Here is a 24,460-nt window from a genome sequence, read left to right on the forward strand (position 1 = left end):
GTTGTTACAGTAAAAATGATAAAACTGATCTTTTGGGAACAAAGAGACAATAACGACTTTATATACACTGCAATGTCAATACACAAAATACTGACAGCAAAACACTTATGTCACTATGCAGCTTTGCTAAAACATTATTTTGATGCCAACTACAGGACAGTCAGAAATACATCCTGCATAACAAGACCTCGGACAACTAATTATATCACATATAAATACAATAATCACTTCAGAAAGGCCACACGAAACTTCTACATCCCAGACATGATAAGAAAATTACCTTTTGAATACAGAAACCTTACAAACTACAATAGCCTGAAAAGAGCTCTAAGGACATATTATGAACAAGAAACATGCACCCAAAATACCATACAAACTTAATGAAACACAATATATTATTTCAAGCTTCCAGTTCAGTGATGCATCAAGACATTTCAAGTTATCGTATGTGTGTGTGTGAATTTCAATCAACAGCTGCAGTGAAAATCAAACCTATTAACATAGGTTTGATTTCGTAACTTCCCAACACAGCAAACAAACCAATAAATAATAACTAGTGTCATCCTCAGATAAGCTTATAAATAAGCTTCGAGGATGAAGGTGAGAATTACATCTCATCCAAGATTTAAAAAAAAAAAAGAATTGTAAATATATATATAACTCATTGCTAAATGAATAAATGCTGTATTATTATTATTATTATTAATACATTATACAGGAAAAAAAAAGAAAAAGAAAGAAAAAATTTGTTGAGGTTTAGCAAACCTCATGAGGTCTTGGATGATAATAATAATAAACCTCAACAAATTTGGTTGCATGAGATTACCCCAAATTTGGGAGACATATATCAGGAGACCCTCAGCCCAATGGCCAAGAATACCTACATAGCCCACTAGGGGGCACCATCAGGACTTTTAGGAGAAACAATAGCTTCCTCGCTTCGTCCTCATTTGCTGTGTGTGTAGTGCCTGCGTCTTTATTTTGAGTTCCTTTGAAGATGGCAATGTGACGTTGCCAAAATATTGGAAATATATATTAAAAAGTTTAATTTATATTCTATTGTATGTTGTGAAATCTTTAAGTTAATCATGTATAACCAATGTATAAGCTTTTCTACGAGAACTTCAGAGATAATATCAAAACTAATTTATCATGAGTGGACCAGATATTTCTATAAGGGTGTGCTAAGGAGTTTTTGGTCTTATTAATTGACAAATGAGTAAGGACTTGCTTGTTTATATGTAAATATGATGAGCTTTAGGAAATGGAAAGGATTCTTTACTCTTAAGGCAGGTGGGTATCACCTGGGCCTCTCTATGCCTCTTGAGTCTAATTTGACTTGAGGATTCTAGTTGGTAAATTATACCTAAGAAATTTTGTAAAACTATTGTACATTATACATCAGTTGGGCTAAAGACTAAATGCTCTAGAAATCTTGCTCAAGACATCAGACATGAAATATTTTTGAGGCCAGTGAGGCCTCCAATAAGTAAAGTGGTGTCTCATATTTGACAATATTCATCTCTAGAGATATTTCATTTCTCTCACTTAGAGAGAAATAAAATTCAAGTATTTTCTTTCACTTTTCTGTAAGATTGCTTATCTCATTTCAAAGTGATCACTCTAGATATCCAGATTTTGTCACTTTTTTTTTTCAATAGTATCAAGAACATTTTGCCGCCTTTGTTATATCTCTTTTTCTATATACTTTATTCAAAAAGTCTTCTCTTGACTTTTGTTTGGCTATTTTCACACATATCTGTCTATGCACCCGCAAAGCATCACCAGACTTCCATACTAGGAACTCGTGATATGCTTTTTTTTTTCTCATTTGCTAAAACAAACTGCCTCTAAGTTTGGACTTTTCTATCCTTGCAAGCATCTTCTCCTTCTGCTTCCTTTGCTGAATCTATTACTGTTTTCTTCAGTGTGTCATGAAATCTACAAGGTTTGGTTCCTTTTATTTTTTCTTGAATATTATTTGTATTGAGTTGGCAGTTCATCTCTGAATTTTGCTTGATTGATTGTTTTTTAAAAAACCTTTTGTACATATGCATATATATATATATATATATATATATTTTTTTTTTTTTTCCTTCTCCCCATTATGATATTCATTTTTATCAGGTTTAAAATTAAACAGCAGTTACTTCCTATTTCACAGTCTTGTATTCTCAGCCAGTGTGAAGATATCAGTACCAAGAATAACATGAGCCTTTTCTTATTGATTGCCTTCTCTCCATGTGAATTTATGTACATCTTTAGTTTGGGACACAGTAAATGACTCATCCACATTCTGAACAAAAATCCAGCAGGTACTTATTAGCATCATCTTTTCTATTTGAGCCAAAAAGTTACTTTTTGCCAATATTATTATGTCTGATATTAATTTCCTACTGTACTGTTTACATCTCTAATAAGAAATAACTATTTCTTTTTTACTTTATGTCTGCTGCTCACTTTTATGATTCAAAGCACCTCCTCTACTTCTTGTTTAGTAGAAGATGGTAGAACTTTAGATCCTTCTAAAGGATCATAGGTACAAATATTATGTCTCTTTGTCCAGTTCCTCATTTTGAAATTGTCCCATATCAGTGTCTGAAACTGCTTGCCATTTAACAAGATTTTCTTTGTACTTAGTACTAAATACGATAGCTATACCTTCATTTACCTTAATACTAATATCCAAATATAACATCTTATAGTTACTGTTTAGGAGAATCGCACCTATTTTGGTCTTCTTTGTCTCAGACAACCGTTATATTGACATGGTGTTTCTCTAATTCCTCTGCCAGCTCTATATGTCTTTGGTTGATGCTTATGACATTGATGGTGCCCATCTTTAATTCTGCTGATGTTGAGTCCATACATTAGTATACATGAATTACAATATCCTCTTAGAACACAAGCACTTGTAATCTTTTAATTACTGCATTCAGATTTGAAATCTGAAAAAAAAAAAAAAAAATTCATTCCTTGCTCATTCCCATTCTCACATTCACTTGATTGAATGATGCCCGTAGATCCTCTGCATCCCTTCAAATATCCCTATTCTAACCCGATTCTGCATATCCATTCTTTCTCACTGACCAACACTTTTGCCAGACATATAACTTCAAATCCATGCCACTGATGAGACCTCAATAAAAGTCAAAACCAATCTGGATAGTGGTCCTTCCAATAATGCATAACATTATACATGTCTTTAAGGATATGTGCATTGCATGGTGGGATACTAAGGCAATTGATGTGAAGTCATTAGCCTATATATACAAGTAGCCCAGTCGTAAAGTTACTTCATTTGCAAACTTTGTTTGCTTATACTTGGATAAAGGATGAAACCAAGAATATAATTTCTTGGCATCTTTAATTTATAGTATAACCAAGTGAAAAAAAACTTTCACCATAAGTCCTTTCAATTGATCAAATCCACTCCATAAGTCATTTCAATTGATCAAATTGATCAAATAGTCCTTTCAATTAATCAAATCTACTCCATACATCTACCAACTACAACCATTCTTATCACAGTCTGTTATCATTAACACTAGACCTCCAGGAGTCTAAAGACTCATCGCAGGAGATAAAAAGCTATTACACACAAAGCCAATCAAACTGCACTTTAAATTCATTCAATGTATCTGCATTTACCATGTCAGGAAAAGCATTCCACTGACCAAACACTTTCCATGAGAACCTACTCCTTATTCCCTTGTTCACACCCTTCTTACACAACTTCCAAGTATATCCCCTTCTATCCCTTCCCTCATTCTACAGAAAATTTCATCCACATTAACCCAGTTATCTTTTATCAACTTAAATATCTCAATCATATCTCCTCTCTTCCTCCTATTTACAAGGCTTTGCAAACTGCATTCCCTTAATCCGTCCTCATATCCCACATCCCAAAGACCATTTATGACCTTAGTCAGTCTTCTCTGATCTTTTCCAATATATCCTCATCACCGTGAAAACCATAGGACCAAATCTATGCACAATAATTCGTATGAGGCCTGATCAAGGCCTTATATAATGGAACCAGACCTCTTTATTTCTACAAGTTAAGGTCCTCCAAATCATTGCAATAATCTGATGTGATCTGAAATTCAGAGGTCAATCTGAATTTCAGATCTTGTCCACCACCACCACTCCAAAGTCTCTTATCTCCTCAACTTCCTCCAAAATTTCCCTGCCAAGTGTATACTTTGCATCTCATGTTGTCTACCAATTTCCAAACTTAGTAACATCAAATAGGCAGTTCCATACTGTTACCCATTCATACAATCTATTCAAGCCCTCCTGCAAGGCCACAACATCTGTTTGATTCCTCATCATTCTCCCCAGCTTTGCATCATCTGCAAACAACTGCATATTACCAGTTAAACCCATCCTAATATCATTAATATACAGATGCATGGACTATTTGCCATTACAACTTTTCTGTATTCATTCCTGCTATACTGTGGAACAGAATGTTTGCATCTCACTTTTAAGGGAATTTACAGTAAAATTTATTTAAAAACATACAATCCTTTAAAAAAAAAATACCAGCTGCTGTGCTTATGCATTTAAAGTATATTGTGTGACATAGGTTTGTTTTTACTGTGTAGGTGACACAATGCAATTATTTTTTGCTGTTATTTGTTGTATTAATTTCATTATAAGTCAATAAAATTAATCTCACCTAAACTCTATATAACCATCAACTACTGCAACTGCAAGATAATCCTGTCCTTTGCCATCACTTTCTGGTTTTTGTCCATGGAAAAATAGCAAACCATCTGGTTGTGAGGTAGAAAAACTAAATCTAATCACTTCATTTATCGTACTTGCAGTATGTGGAAGAAGTTCTCTATCCAGAGACAAATAACTCTCTCCTTGGAACATTGCTGATTCTTCAAATATGGATACTAAAAAAGGGGATAAAAATAAACAAACATTAGTGCTAGAAAAAATTTTTTTAATCTGATCATCATGTAGTAATGCCAATACACCAAGTAATCAATTTATAATATTAGTAATGCTCATTAATACTGCTAAACAAATTTACGCTTTGTTAAACTCGCTGCTGAATTTGTCATAAAATACACTGTATCAAGTATGGATTTTAATTATCACTCAATCAAAAATCTTTGATGTGTGTGCAGATTATCTCTGAAAATTTGATTATCAATCAGATGGTCACTTTGAGAATGGAGATAAAAATGTATAGGTTATAATAACTAAATTACAGAACAATAAGTTGCTTTATTGTTATCTTTCTATATTGACTCAACATACCAGAGATTATGAAGCCTATAACATGGTGGTGATGTTTTTTTAGCAGGTACTGAGAGAGACAGAGAGAGAGAGGAAACTAGTTGGTGAATTTCTTGAACAACTGAAGATCATACCCCTTAGAGAAAACAATGCATGGAAGTCTATTCTAAAAAATGAAGGTAGATGGGATGCATTCATCTGCCTGCATTAGAAGTAACTAGATGGATCTATGTTGAAGATGTATATCTCTTTCTCAGAAGAGGAGATAAGAACTTTAATTACTAATTTCTAGTATTATAGAAGGCAGTTGCATTCATTAAAGTCAAATTATCATCCAAGAGTAATATATAAATATATAGACTACATTTGCAAATGTATGCTGAAGTGTTTTGGTGAAAAGAGTCTTGTATGGCCATTATTCAATAAAAAAAAAAAAAGGAGGGGATCCCCACACACATTTTAATACATCTGTAATTCAAGGCTTTGCATATAGTAAATTTATCAAGAGCACCAAAAGACAGAGATCATATTATCCAGGTCAAACACAAACACAGAGCTCTTAAATCTAAGATTGAGCCAATATTAATGAGCACTCCCACCTCTTTTCTATGGAGGATATTTCATCTGCTTCTTTAGGATATAAAAGTGGGAAAAGCCCTAGGCTTTGACAGCATCCATCCAGAATTCTTAGTGCACTATGGAAAGTATGCTAAATGATGGCTGACATGATTTTTCACTGACATCCTACAGACTGGAAACATCCTTTGATCGTTCAAATGAATTAAAATAATTGCCATTCTAAAGCACGGGAAATCAAATGACCTTCTACAAAATTATCGACCCATTGCTTGCTAAGCACAAGCTATAAATTACTAGAGTGCCACTTACATAATAGGATTAGCCCAACATTGCTGAAAGGATTCCCCATGAACAAGCAGGCTTCCAACCTAAATGGAGCTGCTTTGATCAAGTTCTCTCTCTCTCTCTCTGTTCATATATAGAGGCGGGCTTCCAGCAGCAACAAAAAACATCTGTAGTGTTCATTGACCTCATTGCTACATACAACACAGTCTGGAGGCAAGGATTAATCTGTAAACTTCATGAAATTTCCTGCTGGATCACTGCTCACCTTATAGAAAACATGCTTACTAATAGAACACTCCAAGTTATTATGGGAAATTCTACCTGAGGATCCTGAATTTGTCCTTCAGCATACTCAGTGAACAAAGCTCTCTAGACACCTAACACCAAAACCATTAAGATGCAGTCCATCCTCATTATACAAATCCTTCTTTCTCTTAAACACAGACTACCAACTCACAAATCCTACATCATTATTTGTGCTTAACCTATGTATTGATATGTTTGCTACCCTCATATATAATGCCCTCATCGGTTTGCATCTATCGTAGTGTGGCAGGAGACTTACAATCTTCACCTTCTTGCTCTTCAGTTTTCCTTCTTCTAATTACTCCTGTCTCATAGAATACTTCTTACCTTTCAAATCATTTGTGCCAACCAAGATGATTAGTTCTTTCGCCTTACCTTTTTGCATCCAGTGGTGTGACTAATATCATGAATTTTTGCACCAAGGAAACACAATTTTGTTACTCTTTTTTATTAAGTATTCCCCTGTCTCTGTACATACTTTTCTCCTTAAATTGTTTTTCTAGTTTGTTCAGTCTTTAATATTATTTCGAACCACCTGCTTCTTTCTCTTCTCAGCCTGCTAATCACTTGCTGCTTCTGCAATTTTTCAATCTTGCACATTGTCTTGTGAAGGATAACATTTAAGTGTGCCATTTCTTTATGTCCATTTCATTCTCCTTTATTTCCACAGCTGCATGGATGATATTAATTCTGACATTTTCCATCCTACTGTCAATACTGTTCACTCCATTCTCATCACTTAACAGGCACTCACTTTTGAAACATTCTATAAACACACACACACACACACACACACACACACACACACACACACACACACACTCTCTCTCTCTCTCTCTCTCTCTCCCCAATTTCAATTTCCTTCTATATATCTTTTAATTTTTGTGATGAATACATCTAAAAAACTGCACTGCACAAAATCCCACAAATTCAGATCACCTAACAACATAGTCTTTGCCGCCATTGTTCTACCACACATTGGTGCCATACTAACAATATCATATTAAAGAAAGAAATACAAGGTTTACTTACAAACTAAATAACTCAGTCCCACACCCATTTAAAATGAAAACTATAATAAGTGAACCTAATATTATCGACTAAAATATGAAAAAAATACTTATCCTAGGGATAAATACTAGTAATCAGGAGCACTAATAATCACACAACACACAATACACCACCTAATGGCATCTCCTACTATGAAGTTTTATTTGGAATTTTCCACGGTTTTTCATAATGAGCGAGTCTACTACAGTGAGTCAATTCAAATGACAAGAGGTAAGAAGCATTGCAATCCAATATAGTGTATTACTGTTGATCCCATATATGTAATATTTTCACTGGCATGTCAGTCTGATACCTGTTCACACCATATGGTTGGCTTGGTTGGCCAAGTGGTCAGCGTATCTGCTCTCCAGCCAAAAGGCTGTGGGTTCGAATCCCACCATGGGCATGGATGTTTGTGATTGTCTAGAAAATACTACTGGTGATGATGGGCGGTAGCTTGCGTTGGCGTAGATGATGATGGTAGTTGGGGTTCATTGTAGTTGGTGGATTGAGTGGTAGAGACAGAGTTGTAGAGTAGGTGCCCTCCCTCGATGAGTCTTTGGACTCCCTGGAGGTGTTACGTAATAATATTCAAAATTTATTAATCTGTTTCTATCACATTTCATTTATGTTTTGCTTTTGGAAAGAAACAAATATCAAGCTAGTGTTTAATGTTTTACCTTGGTCATAAAAGTATCTCTGCAGACAAAGATAAACATATACAATAATAAATTTAGTGTATAAATCCAAGTGTAAGCAAACAAAGTTTGCACCTGAAGTATCTTCAGGACTGAGGCAACTCGTGGTAAAGGTGGACTAAGCCCTCATCACTTGTCTTAGTATCTCCCATTATGCAAATCACATCTCCTTGTACAATGCTATGCATTAAGGGAAGGGCTGCTACCCAGACCGGTTTTGATCTTTATTGAGGTCTCGTCAGTGGGAACCAGACCCAGAAGTGGTGATATTAAGGTGGAAGTAATGGAGAAGTCATATTTACCTATATGAGTTGCCAAAAGGTGTCTCACTTTATTATTAAATAACTCTGGATTAGGGAAAGATGTTGGAAGTTTTTTCCTTTTCCACTTGGTTAGACTATAATAAATTTAGTTATTCCTTTATCCAAGTTTATGCAAACAAAGTTTGCGCTTGAAGTATCTTCAGGACTGAGGCAACTCATGGTAAAGGTGGACTTAGCTCTCATCACTTGTCTTAGTATCTCCCATAATGCAAAGCACATCTCCTTGAGGAGATGTATAATGACGAGACCTCAATAAAGGTTGAATCTGGTCTGGGTAGTGACCCTTCCCTTAATGCATAGCATTATACATGTCCTCAAGGTGATGTGTTTTGCATTATGGGAGATACTAAGACAAGTGATGAGAGCTTAGACTGTACTTGAATGTTCAAGTACAGGTCAAACTCCAAAAAACTCAGTGTTGTTTCCCTCAGTAATAGGCTCGCCCTGCTCCTGAGAAGAACTCTCAGCATTAGCTCTACCCTGTGGCAGGCTCACACCCCACCACCGAGCAGAGCCGCTCATTTGCTCATATGTCATCTGAGGGGATACAGCAGTGCCATTCATTACTCCCCGGGACCTATGTGACAGCAACAGTGGAGTCTCAGTTAAAACTTGATGGGTTACAGCATTGCCATTCATCACCCAAGCTTCTAACCGATTTCGACTTTTATTGAGGTCTCATCAGTGGGAGCCAGACCCAGAAGTGGTGATACTAAGGTGGAAGTAATGGAGAAGTCATATTTACCTATATGAGTTGCCAAAAGGTGTCTCAACTAATTATTAAATAACTCTGGATTAGAGAAAGATGTTGGAAGTTTTTCCCACTTGGTTAGACTATAATAAATTTAGTTTAATCCTTTATCCACGCGTAAGCAAACAAAGTTTACACCTGAAGTATCTTCAGGACTGAGGCAACTCGTGGTAAAGGCAGACTAAGCTCTCATCACTTGTCTTAGTATCTCCCATAATGCAAAGCACATCTGCTTGAGGAGACGTATAATGCTATGCATTAAAGGAAGGGCCACTATCCAGACTGGTTTCAACCTTTATTGAGGTCTCGTCATTATACATGTCCTCAAGGAGATGTGCTTTGCATTATGGGAGATACTAAGTCAAGAGATGAGAGCTTAGTCCACCTTTACCATGAGTTGACTCAGTCCTGAAGATACTTCAAGTGCAAACTTTGTTTGCTTAAACTTGGATAAAGGAATCACTAAATTTATTATAGTCTAACCAAGTGGAAAAGAAAAAAACTTCCAACATCTTTCTCTAATCCAGAGTTATTTAATAATAAAGTGAGACACCTTTTGGCAACTTGTATAGGTAAATATGACTTCTCCATTACTTCCACCATAGTATCGCCACTTCTGGGTCTGGTCCCACTGACTAGACTCAATAAAGATCGAAATCGGTCTGGATAGTGGCTCTTCCTTTAATGCATAGCTTATACATGCCCGAGAGATGCGATTTGCATTATGGGAGATACTAAGACAAGTGATGAAAGCTTAGTCTGCCCTTACCATGAGTTGCCTCAGTCCTGAAGATACTTCAGGTGCAAACTTTGTTTGCTTACACTTGGATAAAGGATTAAACTAAATTTATTATACTCTAACCAAGTGGGAAAAAACTTCCAACATCTTTCTCTAATCCAAAGTTATTTAATAAGTTGAGACACCTTTTGGCAACTTTTATAGGTAAATATGACTTTTCCATTACTTCCATCTTAGTATCACCACTTCTAGGTCTGGCTCCCACTGACGAAACCTCAATAAAGGTCGAAACCGGTTGGAAACTTGGGTGATGAATGGCAATGCTGTAGCCAATGAAGTTTTAACTGAGGCTTGGCTGTTGCTGTCACCCAGGACCTTGGGGGGGAGGGTAATGAATGGCAATGCTGTAGCCCATGAAGTTAACTGAGGCATGGCTGTTGCTGTTACCCCTTCACATGATACATCAGCGGCTCTGCTCGGTGGTGGGGTGAGCCTGCCACGGGGTAGAGCTAATGCTGAGAGTTCTTCTCAGTGGCAGGGTGAGTCTGTTACTGAGGGAAACAACACTGAGTTTTTGGAGTTTGACCTGTACTTGAACATTCAATAAAGGTTGAAACCGGTCTCGGTAGCGGCTCTTTCCTTAATGCATAGCATTATTCATGTCTGGAAGGAGATGTGCTCTGCATTATGTTAGATACTATGACGTGATGAGAGCTTAGTCTAGGTTTACGAGTTGCCTCAGTCATGAAGATACTTCAGGTGCAATCTTTGTTTGCTTATACTTGAATAAAGGATTAAACTAAATGTATTAAAGTCTAACCAAGTGGGGAAAAACTTCCAATAAGCATATACAAGTGCACATAAACACACAGAAGAAGTCATATAATAGATTGACTACTAAACTGCATAATTCTAGTCTCACTTGAGCCTCCATCATGGACATAGTCAAGCAATCTTGATATGCCAAGTTTGTCGTCTTCTCATTATAATAGTTTCCCAAATATTTGGTAATGTAAGAAGTCATATTTCTTAGCTTGGGAGAATGTATTGCACAATATTTATGTGCAAACTTTCAAAAATAGTCTCAGACATCAATCTATATCTGAATAATGAAGAAGTTTTTAATTCACAGAATATGATTATCTGAGTCAATAGCAATCCCTAAACAGCTGTAGTGTAGATACGTCACTTATTTTTTTTTCATGTTTTTCCACATAAATATTGATGATTCTTCCAGTTTAGCTAAAATAAGCTAATTTTCAAGACAGCAGAGGATCCAGTAGATACCTGAATGATCTAGGCAATGTAGAAAGCCTTTTTAGTGACTAATTTTTGGTATAATTTGAAAAATATTTGAATGGTATATCTTTTAAGAACTTATTCTGTTCTTTCTACTCTTTTAAATTCAAAGTAATACGAATTCTTAAAAGAACTAACATGTATCTTAAAAATTAGTCTCCAAAAGACTCTCCATAATTTAGATTATTCTGCATCTTCAGGAATCCCCTGTTCTCTGGTAAATTAGCACATTTCATCTAGAAAACACGCTAACATCTACAGGGTGTCCCAAAATTCACGCAAGAACTATTTTTGATAGAAAACACAGATTTTTAATTAAAAATTGTAATTTCTTATTGATTCATAAAGTATACAGTATAGGGTTATGCATGGAATAGCATATCGGGTAAATGGCCTCCACGGCTTTGCTGGCACATACGCACTCTTTTGTCGAAATTTTCCATGACCGTTTTGCATAAATGTGGCTGAATTTCGTTGATACAGCGCTCAATTTCCTCCTTCAAGGCGTGGGTGATCGTGGGCTTGTTGGCATAAACCTTAGACTTCAAAAAACTCCAAAGAAAAAAGTCCAACGGCATTAAGTCACATGATCTGGGTGGCCAATTCTGATCACCAAACCAGGAAATTACATGACCAGGAAATGACTCATGCAGTAATTGAATTGTTTCTCGGGCTGTATGGCATGTGGCACCGTCTTGTTGAAACCACATGTCGTCCACATCCATATCTTGCAATTTAGGCACAAAAAACTGGATTATCATGTCGCGATAGCGAGCACCATTAACTGTTATTGCCTTACCAGCTGCATTTTTGAAGAAGAATGGACCGATGATGCCTCCAGCCCAAAATCTGCATCAAACAGTGACACGTTGTGGATGCATTTGTTTCTCAACAATCACTCGTGGATTTTCTGAACCCCAAATGCAACAATTTTGTCGATTAACGAAGACATCAAGATGAAAATGAGCCTCATCGAAATTTGTGAACTGTAGCTGCCAAACCTTCATTATTTTTAAAATATTGCTCAACAATGAAAATGCATTGTTCTTTTGTGTAGTGCTCCATTTTTAATAACCCTGAACTGTCAGCTGTCACGCTGTCTTTTTTTTCTCATTGACAACACTTTACCGCACAAATGGCGCTAAATTTAAATCTTGCGTGAATTTTGGGACACCCTATACATGGACGAACTTAAAAAAAGTAAAAATTATATCTGTTAAGATTAATTAATTAATTTATTTTTTTATCACTAGAGGTCAGGCTAGGTAAAAGGATTAATTAACTACGTAGATTTAGTTTATTGGTATACAGGGCATTAGCATGTAGCTTGGTTCCTTATACACTTGTATTCTTCCAATGATGACCTCGATAATGGGGTCGAAATGTCAAGTTTTATTTTATTAGTAATTAATAAAATAATCTGTTCAACACATGTGTTTTTGTGTTCCTAAATTTACAAATATGAGTGCTGATCACTGTGTAACCTTAAAAGAAAGAATCATCATAATCCATGGAGATGTGACCCACAAGCAGTGCGGCCTCTACGGTAAGCTAAAGATACGAGTTTCCTTGTTAATGAATCGACTAGCCTTTTTGAAACAATGTAGACACAGCAACATAATACCCAACTGCATTAAACTAAAGAAGAAGTTTAAATCAGCCAAAGTGCTCTGTATTTATGCCCGGTTGAAAAAAGCCTTGTTATGAGAACAAATCCACGAGGCACGTAAAAATCTAGTGTCCACCCAAACCAAAGTTCTACAACTTAAATTAGAGTTATCCGACTAATGCTCAAACACAACCCAAAACTCAACAAAAATGATGGCCTAACCATTTCAAGAATGTGGAGGACCCATCTACAACCTGTATAACAACCTAAACTAGCCATAGAAAAATCCCACTACAAGAAGGCAACCTGGTGAAGTGTTTGTAACATTCAATAGCAACTGAAAGAAATCATATTATAACAATCAGAACTATCCAGAAAAATATTAATACATGAGGATTTTAGCAGTTTATTGTAGTTGTATTTATTTATTTATTTAATTTGATTTTTTTAAAATATTTATTTATTTTATTTTTATTATCACGAGAGGTCAGGCTAGGGAAAAGGATTAACTAACTACATAGATTTAGTTTACCGGTATACAGGGCATGAGCATGTAGCTTGGTTCCTTATACACTTGTATTCTTCCGATGATGACCTTGATACAGGGGTTGAAACGTCAAGTTTTATTTTATTAGTAATTAATAAAATAATCTGTTCAACACGTGTGTTTTTGTCTTCCTAAATTTACAAATATGAGTGCTGATCACCGTGTAACCTTAAAAGAACGAATATCTGTTAAGATTTTTGGACTTTGATGTCACTGACTATGATCACTGTATTCAGAGGGGAGGAAAACACTTCTTTTTTATACAGATGCAGATTTAAATCTAAGAGACTTGTATCCAGAATATGCCAGGGGCAGCTCATCTATATGGGCCCACCTATATTTGTATAACTAGCCCAATAATTAGTTTTAAAAAATATGTTTCTTGTAATTATTATTTTTTGATCTTTTTTCCAACACGTTTTATTGTTTAATAAAAAAAATTACTGTAGTATTTTGTGGCAATATTGTATAATGCGACTTAGTACGGTCTGTTTCTTCACATAAAAAATAGTGAAGTTTCTTCACATAAAAAAACACATGCCCTGTGTTCTTCACATAAAAAATAGGGCCAGCCACGGCTGGCCCTATTTTTTATGTGAAGAACACAGGGCATGTATGAGGCAAGTGCACTAGTGATCGTGATTGCATACTGGGCACAACGCTTATCTTGGGGCCAGTTTAGTCTGGCCCAGTCACTGTATTTTCACATACATACATAGTGCACGATTCTTTGATTGTGAAGCACGTGCACTAGTGATCGTGTTTGTTTACCGGCACAACGTTTATCTTGGGGCCAATTTAGTCTGGCCCAGCCACTGCATTTGTATGTAAATAGCAGGCGATTCTTTCAGTGTCTTATTATTTATTCTCGTTCTTGATCTGTTTTATTGTTTTAGTGTGTTTAATTATTATTGTTTTTTTTTGTTATAATTTATTTTAAAGTTTAAATTTTTATTACGTCCATAAACAATACATTTTAACTATGAACAAAATCGATAGTTTATTGGAAAAACGTTTCTCGTTATTTCTCTGAATCTCGGAAGTTTCGACATTGATTTATAAAATAAATAATAGAAATAATAACTTTATTATTTTAACACTTGAAAAATTAAAACATTTTGCAGGGCAGCCAGCTGGAGTCGAACCAGCGTCTTTGGATTTGCGGTTCACTGGTCTGGTCCGTTGAGCCATGCTTGCAACTGCAAATCTTTTAAGATTTCCTGTTATTATTACGTTGAGCCCATATGTGTTACGACCTAACAATTTTAAAAAATTAATAGCTCAATGCATCAGTAGATTCTGACTAAACATTATTGTAATAGAAATAATAACTATAAATCAATAATAGAACCTACTATATAAATATAAAAAAAATTAAGTTGTTTTTGGCCCCTGGCCCCATCTGTTTCCATTGTCACCAGCCGCCACTGGCTACAGCTATAGCTTCCTCTAAACTAAATAAATACAGCTAACCTCACACTGACAAATATCTAGGAAACTATTATGAGATCATTAGCCAAATAATGAACTCTTCCATGCTGTGAAGAGAAGCAATTAGGATTACAAGATTATACTGTTTTGTACTCAAGTCTGTTGTTTGTCTTCCTGCTGTATGTCTACATATGTGCATATTCTTATTTTTATACCAGTGAAAATGCTTTAGTGACCAAAGTGAAATACTGTCTTAAGAATTAAACATTTAGTTATTTATTATCTTTAAGATTGTTTTTTTGCAATTAAACATGTTTGGTGATAATGAACACTTATCTCCAGTGGATTCATGCTTCACTTGAAAATACCAGAAATTATTGCTCGATGTTTGTACTACAACTTTCATACACTGTAAAAAGTTATAATGGAGTAACAGATAATATTCATGGAGTAACAGATAATATTCCTAATCAAGTTGCATATGTGCATTATAAACACAAAGGGTTTATTTATTTTTCTTTTGGATTTAGTTTTAAATATTTACAAAACACACCAGAATACTGTTTAGGTAGCAATGACAACAGAAAAAATAATGCAAAGAAATATATATCAATTTTTTCTTTACCATCTTCACAGGTAATACCCGAGAAGCCAAGTGGGCAGTTGCATTTATATGAATTCCCAACACCAATGCATGTGCCACCATTTTTGCATGGTTCGATTACATCACACAAGTCCTCTTCAATTTCACAGTTGTTTCCTATAGAAAGATTAAGTTAGATTACTAAAACTCAAAAATGAAAAAAAAAAAAATCGAAAATATTAAACATTAATCCATTAATGTTTTTTTTTAATCTGAAATATTATTAGAATTGCAGAGGTTTAATGATTTCTACTTTTTTAAAAAATTAAATTAATCCCAAATTTATTACAAATTTTGAGTAATACTACAAATCAGAATAAACAATCCCAGAAGAATAAAAGAATTTATTGAGTTACTAACATTTCAAACTGGCATTTCAGAGCACGGTTTACAGCAGCGATAATTTTTTTTTTTTTTTTTTACAGAAACAATTCAAATTGTAACTAAAAAAACTAATGTCCTATGAAGTCTGGATAAAAAAAAAACATTAATTCAGAGAAGTCATGCTAAATTGGTCTCAGAATGAATGTTGCAAATTGTAGACAAATTAATTCCATGATACTTATGAGGTCTAGCCTCATAAGTGGTTTGAAAAAGTAATATTTTCTCTAGAGCAATGTTTCTAGACTATGTAAACAATGAATTAAAATATACAAAATTAAACTTGATCAAAAATACAAAAAATCCTTAGCCTGCCCATGGTACTTATGTACTATATGTTTACAGACATTTTTTGTTGGTGGGAGTCAAACACAGTTTATGGGAACAGGGGAGCATTTCAAAGCTGGTGTTGATTCTAAACATAGCCTTCCAGACCCTAACTTTTAATACAGTTTATGCAATGGAAGTTCTTACATTCTTCAAGGCAGATGCTAACAGACCTATGGGTCTGTCTAAGTAGGAGAAATTGCATGCACAAGGAACCTTATACAATTCAAGATGTGTATGAGGATGATCCTGATATTTATGTGGTGTGAAGGCATGCGATGAAGCTGTCTGCAAGGTTAGAAATATAAGAATGCCATGGTGGACAAAAGAAGCAGTCCTGAAAAAAAAGTATACTTAAAGTTCTTGGCAAATAAGTCAGGCAAATGTCTTAAAAGAATATAGAGAATAATCTAAGAGAGCTATGTTATGTATGAAGGTAGCTAAACAAAAGTTATGGGAAGACTTTGGCAGGAATAAAGAAAAGTAAATACCATGCAAGTAAATATCAAGTAAATATGAGGTATGTGGCAAAAATTTCTGGAGGCTTTTGAAAAAGTTCAGATATGGAGGAAAGAGTAGTGTAAAAGGAGTTAAAGGCAACATCTGGAGTAATCTCTTTGAAATACTGTTAATGAAACAAGCAGTAACAAAACCATTGTAGAAAATATTCAAGTGGAATGTAAACAGGAGTGCATATCAATATTTGAAGTAGAAAAAGCTGTCAAAAACTTGAAATATGGAAAGCAAGCTAGAGTAGATGATATTCAACCAGAAATGCTCAACTACAGAAGCATGAATGTTTTCAGAGGGCCTGATCAGAAGGTCAAATTTGAGATGATTGCAGTAGATCTCTCATAGTTCCCATTTATAAGAAAGGAAATAAAACTGAATGTGAGAATGACAAAGGAAGGTCTCTACTTAGTGTTCAAGGTAAGATTTATGCAAGCATAAATTTTCAAGTTTTGAAAAGAAGCTGGGAAATATTGTTGAAGAGAAAGTGGGAGAAGAAAAAGCTTGATTCAGACCAAATTGGAGGATTTACTAGGTGGTGCGAGTTAAACATCAGATATCTACTCTCCAGCCAAAAGGCTGTGGGTTCGAATCCCGCTGTGGGCATGGATGTTTGTGATTGTCTGTGAAAGTACTAGTGGTGGTGGTCGGCAGTAGTGGCATTGGTGTACATGATGAAGGTAGTTGGAGTGGTGGAGATGGAGAGTTGTAGAGTAGGTGCCTTCCCAAGATGAGTCTTTAGACTCCCTGGAGGAATTAAGTAATAATAATAATAAATTAAATCATAAACATAGCACCAAGACTCATCCCAGATCGCAACTTTTGAAAGTTCTGGTCTTCAAGAATGTTCTCCATAAATTCGTGGTGATCATATGATTTTTGTTTTATCCTCTGTACACTGGGTCAAGTTCCAAAGGAGTGGAAGGAGGGCAAGATTGTCACCTCCCTTATGAAGGGAGGTGACAGAATGCAAGCATCCAATTATAGGCTTATCTGTGTGTCAGGTGTTGTGGTTAAGTTCTTGGAGAAGCTTGTGAGAACTAGGAATTTGGTTGACAACAATGTTATTATCTTTGATGGACATCATGGATTTGCTAAAGGGAGGTCATGTTTTATAATCTAGTTACCACACAATAAGTTGATAGTCAAACTAGAGTAGATGGGATTGGATATTAGACTAGTGCCTTGGAATGGAGACTGGCTATCTGATAGGTATCAATAAGTTCTGTATGGGTGAGCAATATCCAAGAAGAGAAAAGTCACTAGTGGTACCTTTTGGACCATTACTGTTTAACTTGTATGTTAATGATATTGGCGAAGATTTAGATGGACAATTTATGTTTGGTGGGGATATATTGTTGGAGGTGGAGGAAATAAGAAATCTTGGGGTGATGGTGGATAAGGATCTGAAATTTAGGGGACATATTTGCCAAAATTGTGAGGACAACACAAAGATTTCTGGGAATGATGCAGAGGACAATGACTTGTAGAAGCAGGGAGATTCTTGTTCCATTGTATGAGGTTCTGATTAGGCCACACATGGACTACTGTACATAGATTTGGTCACATGGTTAAAGGACGATATATGGGTAAGGATCCAGAGGTGACTGATGAGGGAAGTTTCTGACCTCTGGAATGTCAAATATGAGGAAAGGTTGGGAGGATACAATTTAAGAGTAATGGATTATGAGAAAGAGAGGTGACATGATATGATAGAGATGTAGAAGTTGGTAAGGGATTGTTATAGGATCAGTGTTGAAAGGTGTTTGATAAAATGGTGGGAGATCAGGAGAGAACAAGAGATCATCTCTGGAAGCTGTATAAGGAGTGAGGGGGGGGTGAACAAGAAGTGAGAAGCAGGTTTTTTGCAAGAGAGTTGTGAATGATTGGAATGTCTTGCCTGAGGGTGTGGTGTCTGCAGATAAATTTAATGTATTTAAGGCACAATATGATGAGTTGTGTGAATGACAAAGGGACTAGCTAGATGTGTCTTTCAGTCAATTGGGTAATAATAACAATAGAAGAAGTGAAAAAAGAATAGTGGGAAATATATTATAAGTCATGGTCTGATAGCAGCAAATTAAGAAGAGCCATCATTGTGCAACTTAGTCATTGTGCAGGTTGTTCAGGAAGAATGGTGTGAAGTACTTGTACATGTATGAAGTGAGTTTGATGGGCTAAGAATTGATATATAACAGATGGACTGCACATAGAAGAAAGCATTATTCAACGAGAGAAAGGAATAAAGTGAAAATCAGAGAACTCGAGTTATCGGGGAGGTGGGGAGGGAAAGGTGATGGCAAACAGATGTGCAGAAATCTTGAGGCAAGTGAGGATGATCAAAAACTGCTGAATGTGGTTCATTTGAATGGGATACTAATGCCAGAAGTATCTAGAATAAGGGAAAGAAGTTTTTTACATTGGTTAGTCCTCAAAGTTATAAGCATTAGTGAGATTAGATTGATGGGCAATGATTGTAGAATATAAGGGATACAGTAATTTCAGGAAGGATAGAGAGAACAGGCTGGGAGAGGGTCTGTTTTTGATGATAGCAAAAGAATTCCAGTGAACAAGAATGGGAATTCATCAGCATGCTGTAGGCTGTGCCTTTGAGGTTAACTATCTGGTGGAAGACAGAGGCCATTGAGGCAAAATATATAGCCCATTGGTGCTCTAGGCCAGGAGATGTAAAGGAAGAAGTGGATGGCTTGCATCAGGAAATTAACACAATTGGAATACAAATTAAATTCATATAGCTACTAAGAGATAATGAATTGAAACAACATATAGCATCTCTGTGTTTCAGAGTGCTGGGTCTGATGATAACACATCAAAAGATTTGTCCATAATCAAGCTAGCCATATTGCTTCCAGATGGGAAGAGTAGTTATGCGGTCTTTAACTGAGAGATTTTCAAATTTGGAATTTTCAGTTAAGGAGTATATGCGAAACTAGAACTAACAGAGCAGGCCATTATGGCAAACTTAGGAAGCAGTAACAGGCTATATACCCAAGGGTATGAGGGTAAATCAGATAAGATAGCACATACAAGGTATGGTTATTAAATAACGAGACAAGGTGTGCTGTGAATTATGTATTTGTAGCAGCAGGATACTCTTGCGCTGTGAATGACCTTGAAGGTTCTAGAAGCCGTTGAGATAAGCATTATTCGCTGTCACTCATAGTTAGTCTGTAGGCAGTTATAAAAGAAACAAGTATGAAGTCGCTTTGCCAGAATCAAATTTGCACTGACATCATGGAACGGCTGACAGCGAGGTCGGACTTGCAAGAGAAGATCATCACATGTAATGAGACATGGATTTTCCAGTATAATCTAAAAACCGAGACAATCGATGCACTGGAAAACTCCCATGTCGCCAAGAATGAGAAAATCAAAACTGCAGAAATATTACCTTGAGGTTCTGGCCAAGCTGAGAGAACAAGTGAGGAAGAAGAGACCCGATCTGTAGAAGAACAACTCTTGGATTCTCCATTAAGACAATGCTCCAGCCCACAGTGCACTGTCTGTAAAGCAGTATCTGGCTGATAAGAAGATCCCAGTGTTGGACCATCCACCTTACTCGCCAGACTTAGCTCGATGCAACTTTTACCTTTTTTCAAAGTTGAAATCCGCGTTGAAAGGCACCAATTTTCAGTCAGTGGATGAGGTAAGGAGAAAACAGCAGCACTATTGAAGCAGATAACACCTGATGACTTGCAGTACTGCTTCCAACAATGCAAAATTTGTATGCAATGGTGTACAGATAGAGGAGGGGAGTAATAACAATTAAGTTGTACAATTATAATAATAAACCACATTTTTGGAGCCAGTCTCATTATTTAATAGCCAAAACTCATAAATGTTAAGAGCAGCATTCTTAAGAGGCTGAAAAAAAAAATGGTGTTGGTATATACAGAGGGTGATCAGCAGACTCAAGCAGCGCAGAACATTAGCAAAAAGAGTAACCAGCATGGTAAGGAAGGTAAAATGAAATTATGACAGAAAAGTATTAGTCAAATTTCAAAGGAAATTGCAGACTTTGTCCAGACTATGGAAGAATAAATTTAATGAATGCACATGGGAGGAAAGTGATAAAGGAAGTAGTAGTTGAGTTACTGAGTAATTAGTACTGAGGTTGCATCATCCAGGTAGAGATATTGCTCTAATAGATGTGACAGGGTCTGGTATAAGAACAAAGGTAGATGAAATGAAAATGCTTAGGATATTGCAGGATATCTTGATGCCATTACAATCACGGAATTCAATGGGATATATTGGCTCACATTATAAGAATGTCCAAGGGAGTTGACAGTGCTTCCAATTAGATTGCTTAATTTGTCTCAGCTGTAGTAAGGTCCCAAGACAGTGGGAAAAGGTAAAAATAGTTTCATTGCATAAAGAAAGTTCAAAGAGAGAGGTAGCAGATTTTAATGTAAGATTATACTTTGGAATGAAATTATGATAAGCTATGCATTACATAGATTAAACTGGACTAAAGGAAACTAATGAGTATAAGGATTTATGGGTGGTGGCAGACAGGGAGTTAAGGTTCAAGGACAAAAGAGCACAAAGGATTACTTGGATGTTGAAGAACACACACAAGTTGAGATATGGATTCTCTCTCACACACACTATATCACCACATCTAGATTACTGTGCACAGATTTCATTACCTGGGTTTCTTGGTGTGAAGAGGATTCAGAAGTGGACATCCAAATTGGTGACAGGTCTGTGGAATTGCTCTTTATTAGGACAGGTTAAACAGTTTTGTGAATATTACAAAAATTGGTTGTTAAGAGAACATTAGTTACTAAAGGGGTTTCTACAGGATTTATTCTTTAGATCTTTTTCACTACATGACAAGAACATAGAAAACTGATTGCACTGGAAAATGTATGAGTGTAGTTAATAAGGATGTGATGGCTAGATTTCTTTTTCTTAGAGAGTGGCAAATGAGTGGAATGGATAAGAGGAAACTAATTAAAAAATATTTTAAAAAAAATATTTAAAAAAAATATTTTTTTTAATATTTTTTTTAAAGAGTTGGCTTATGTAGTTATTAAGGATAAAAAAAAAAGTTGTTACTTGTATATACTGTGTACACACACACACACACACACACACACACACACACACTGGGGTTTTCAATTTAATTTATTTTATGACATTTTGAAGCAAGCAGAAGGGTATGTAGCATATATTATCAAAGTGCAATGTCACAAGTTTGATTAAGTGTAAGTGTAGCTTGTGTGTATTTACAGCCCTACAGACATCAAAATGGAATTCCACCTCAGCCCACACTTGGGTAAGCATATATCCATAGAAATTGCTTCTATGGTTGTTGTTATTCTGTGGTGCAAGTGGGGAAGGGACTAGATGTTTTCTTGATACACAATGACTTTTATATATCCCCAAAAGAAGAAATCCATTGGAATCAAATCAGGACTGCATGGTAGACAAGCAATAGGACCTCATCTGCCTGAGAATCCACACATGGACTACTGTGCACAGATTTGGTCACCTGGTTTTCAAAAGGATGAAGAGATGTTGCACAGGATCCAGAGGTGACTGACTAAGGTAGTTTCTGATCTCTGGAATGTCAAATATGAGGAAAGGTTGAAGAGAGATGTAATTTCCAGAGTCTAGGGGATAGGAGGAAGAAGGGGAGATATGACAGAGACATATAAGTTAGTAAGGGGTTGTTACAGGATCAGTGTTGGAGAGGTTCCACTGTAAGCAGTGGGAGATAAGGGGAGAACCAGAGGTCATCCCTGGAAGCTGTATAAGGAGGGTGTGACCAGGCGAGTGATAAGCAGGTTTTTTGCATGCAGAGTTGTGAATGATTGGAATGCCTTGCAGAATGTGATGTCTGCAGAGAATTTGAGTGAGTGCGTTTAAGGTGCAGTATGATGAGCTGTGTGTATGATAAAAGGACATCCTAGATGAGTCTTTGACTCTATGGGTTCTTTGGGTAATAATAATAATGATAATAAATGTAGTGGACACATGTTTCATTTGCAAATCTTCTGTTAAAATTCACTGGCACAAACTTTGTGTCAATGTTGGTTCATTGATTTTATGATGACAAATTTGTCATAAAAATATTTATGATGACAAATTTGTCTCTTCAGAAACTTGCTCAATGGCCTTTTGACGATCTTCATTGATTGCCTGGCAAACCCTTTAGTTGTTTTCATCATTTCTGCTTGTCGAACATCAGCAAGATCTTGGTTGGTCTTTTACTGACATGTCTCCATTTTTGAAATGGGAAAACCACTTCTAGACCTGCGTTGTCATTAAATGCTTGCCAAAGCATAAGAATTCTAAAAATTTCATGCACACTCTCTGTTCCTTGTGATCAACCATCACAAAAATTGCCAAACTTGCTTGTAAACACTAACAAAAAAGCAGCCACAACAATGAACCAGTTCACACAGGAGGATAGCACTATCCAGAACAGCACAGAAATCTGCACATTCACAATGCCTAGTGGCATAATCCATAACTAGAAAATGCACATGTGCCAAGTTCAGATTCCGCTTATTTTTGGGCACCCCTCGTAAGCTGAATGAATTGGCATGGGAGTGGAGATACCAGTTCATAACATTGAACTGGAGATACCAGTTCAATGTTATGAAATGCAAGGTTTTAAAATTTAGAAAACAAAGATGGGATGTACAATTTACTCTTGGTGGGGATATATTGTTGGAGGAGGAGGAAATAAGAGATCTTGAGGTGATGATGGATAAGGATCTGAAATTTAGAGAACATATTGCGAAAATTGTGAGGACACTGATTTTGAGAAGTAAAGTTGTTGGAGAGGGTACAGAGGTGATTGACCAAAATAGTTTCTGATCTCAAAAATATTGAATATGAAGAAAGGTTGAGACAATGCAATTTACAGAGTCTTGAACCTTTATTGACGTCTCATCAGTGGGAGCCAGACTAAGCAGAGAAACCAAGGTTGAAGTAGTGCAGACATAGTGGTTTTCTACTATACATGCCTGAAAGGGGGGGGGGTGTACTTTGCATTATGGGATGCATACTAAGGCATGCGATATGAAGTCATTAGCCTCTATATACAAGTAACTCTTGATTTCCTCTTGATCCCAGGTCATCCCATTCCTTTCTACACATACTCTCACCTCTTCTTGGAGCATCCCCTTTCTCACACTGTGTACCCCTGTCAACCCTGAGCCTCCCCGTTTCGCTGTTCCTCTTGCACACCCATTCTCTCATTTTCTATACTCATACCTTCGAAAGAGGAGAATGGTGTGAAAGATAGGCGAAAAAATGTTAAAAAAATCAGTAAAAAAGAAAACGAGTGATCTGAAAACCGTAACAGATGTTAAAAAGGACAAAAGGGAGGCAAGAGTGGCGGAAGGAAATGAAATTGAGAGAACAAATGAAACCGGAAATGGCATAACGCAAGAATCGAAAGTGGAAAAAATCAAAAGAATGAATCATAATGAAAATTGGATGCAAGTTGGACAGAAAGTACAGAAACACAGAAGGATGAATGAGAGTGAAAGTGAGAAGAGGGGTTGAGAGTTAGAAAATTAGAAAAACTGAATGATAGAGAGAACGTGATGCGAGATTTGAAAGTTGAATTGGATTGGATGATGAAGCAAGAGATGAAATGAATGCGGAATGAAATTAAGAAAATTCGAGTAAAAACTATTAAAACAAATCATGATGGCATAAAAGAGTTAATGAAAGATGA

At 36.0% G+C, this 24,460-nt stretch overlaps 1 protein-coding gene across 6 annotated transcripts in view; it reads right to left on the reverse strand.

The window, feature by feature from the left end:
- LOC150109418 (basement membrane-specific heparan sulfate proteoglycan core protein-like) overlaps window positions 1–24,460 on the reverse strand; it is a 1,783,738-nt gene that overhangs the window by 84,253 nt on the left and 1,675,025 nt on the right. For all 6 annotated transcript variants that reach the window (XM_090413063.1, XM_090413041.1, XM_090413033.1 and 3 more), the window contains 2 exons: window positions 15,502–15,636; window positions 4,685–4,910 (listed from right to left, as the gene is read on the reverse strand). In XM_090413063.1, coding sequence (XP_090269189.1) covers window positions 4,685–4,910; window positions 15,502–15,636 — 361 coding nt within the window. The remainder of the gene's footprint in view (window positions 1–4,684; window positions 4,911–15,501; window positions 15,637–24,460) is intronic.

This window comes from Typopeltis vanoorti, chromosome 2 (genome assembly GCF_054136105.1).
Source record: "Typopeltis vanoorti isolate ZY-2024b chromosome 2, IOZ_Tvanoo_1.0, whole genome shotgun sequence".
Taxonomy (NCBI): Eukaryota; Metazoa; Arthropoda; class Arachnida; order Uropygi; family Thelyphonidae; genus Typopeltis; species Typopeltis vanoorti.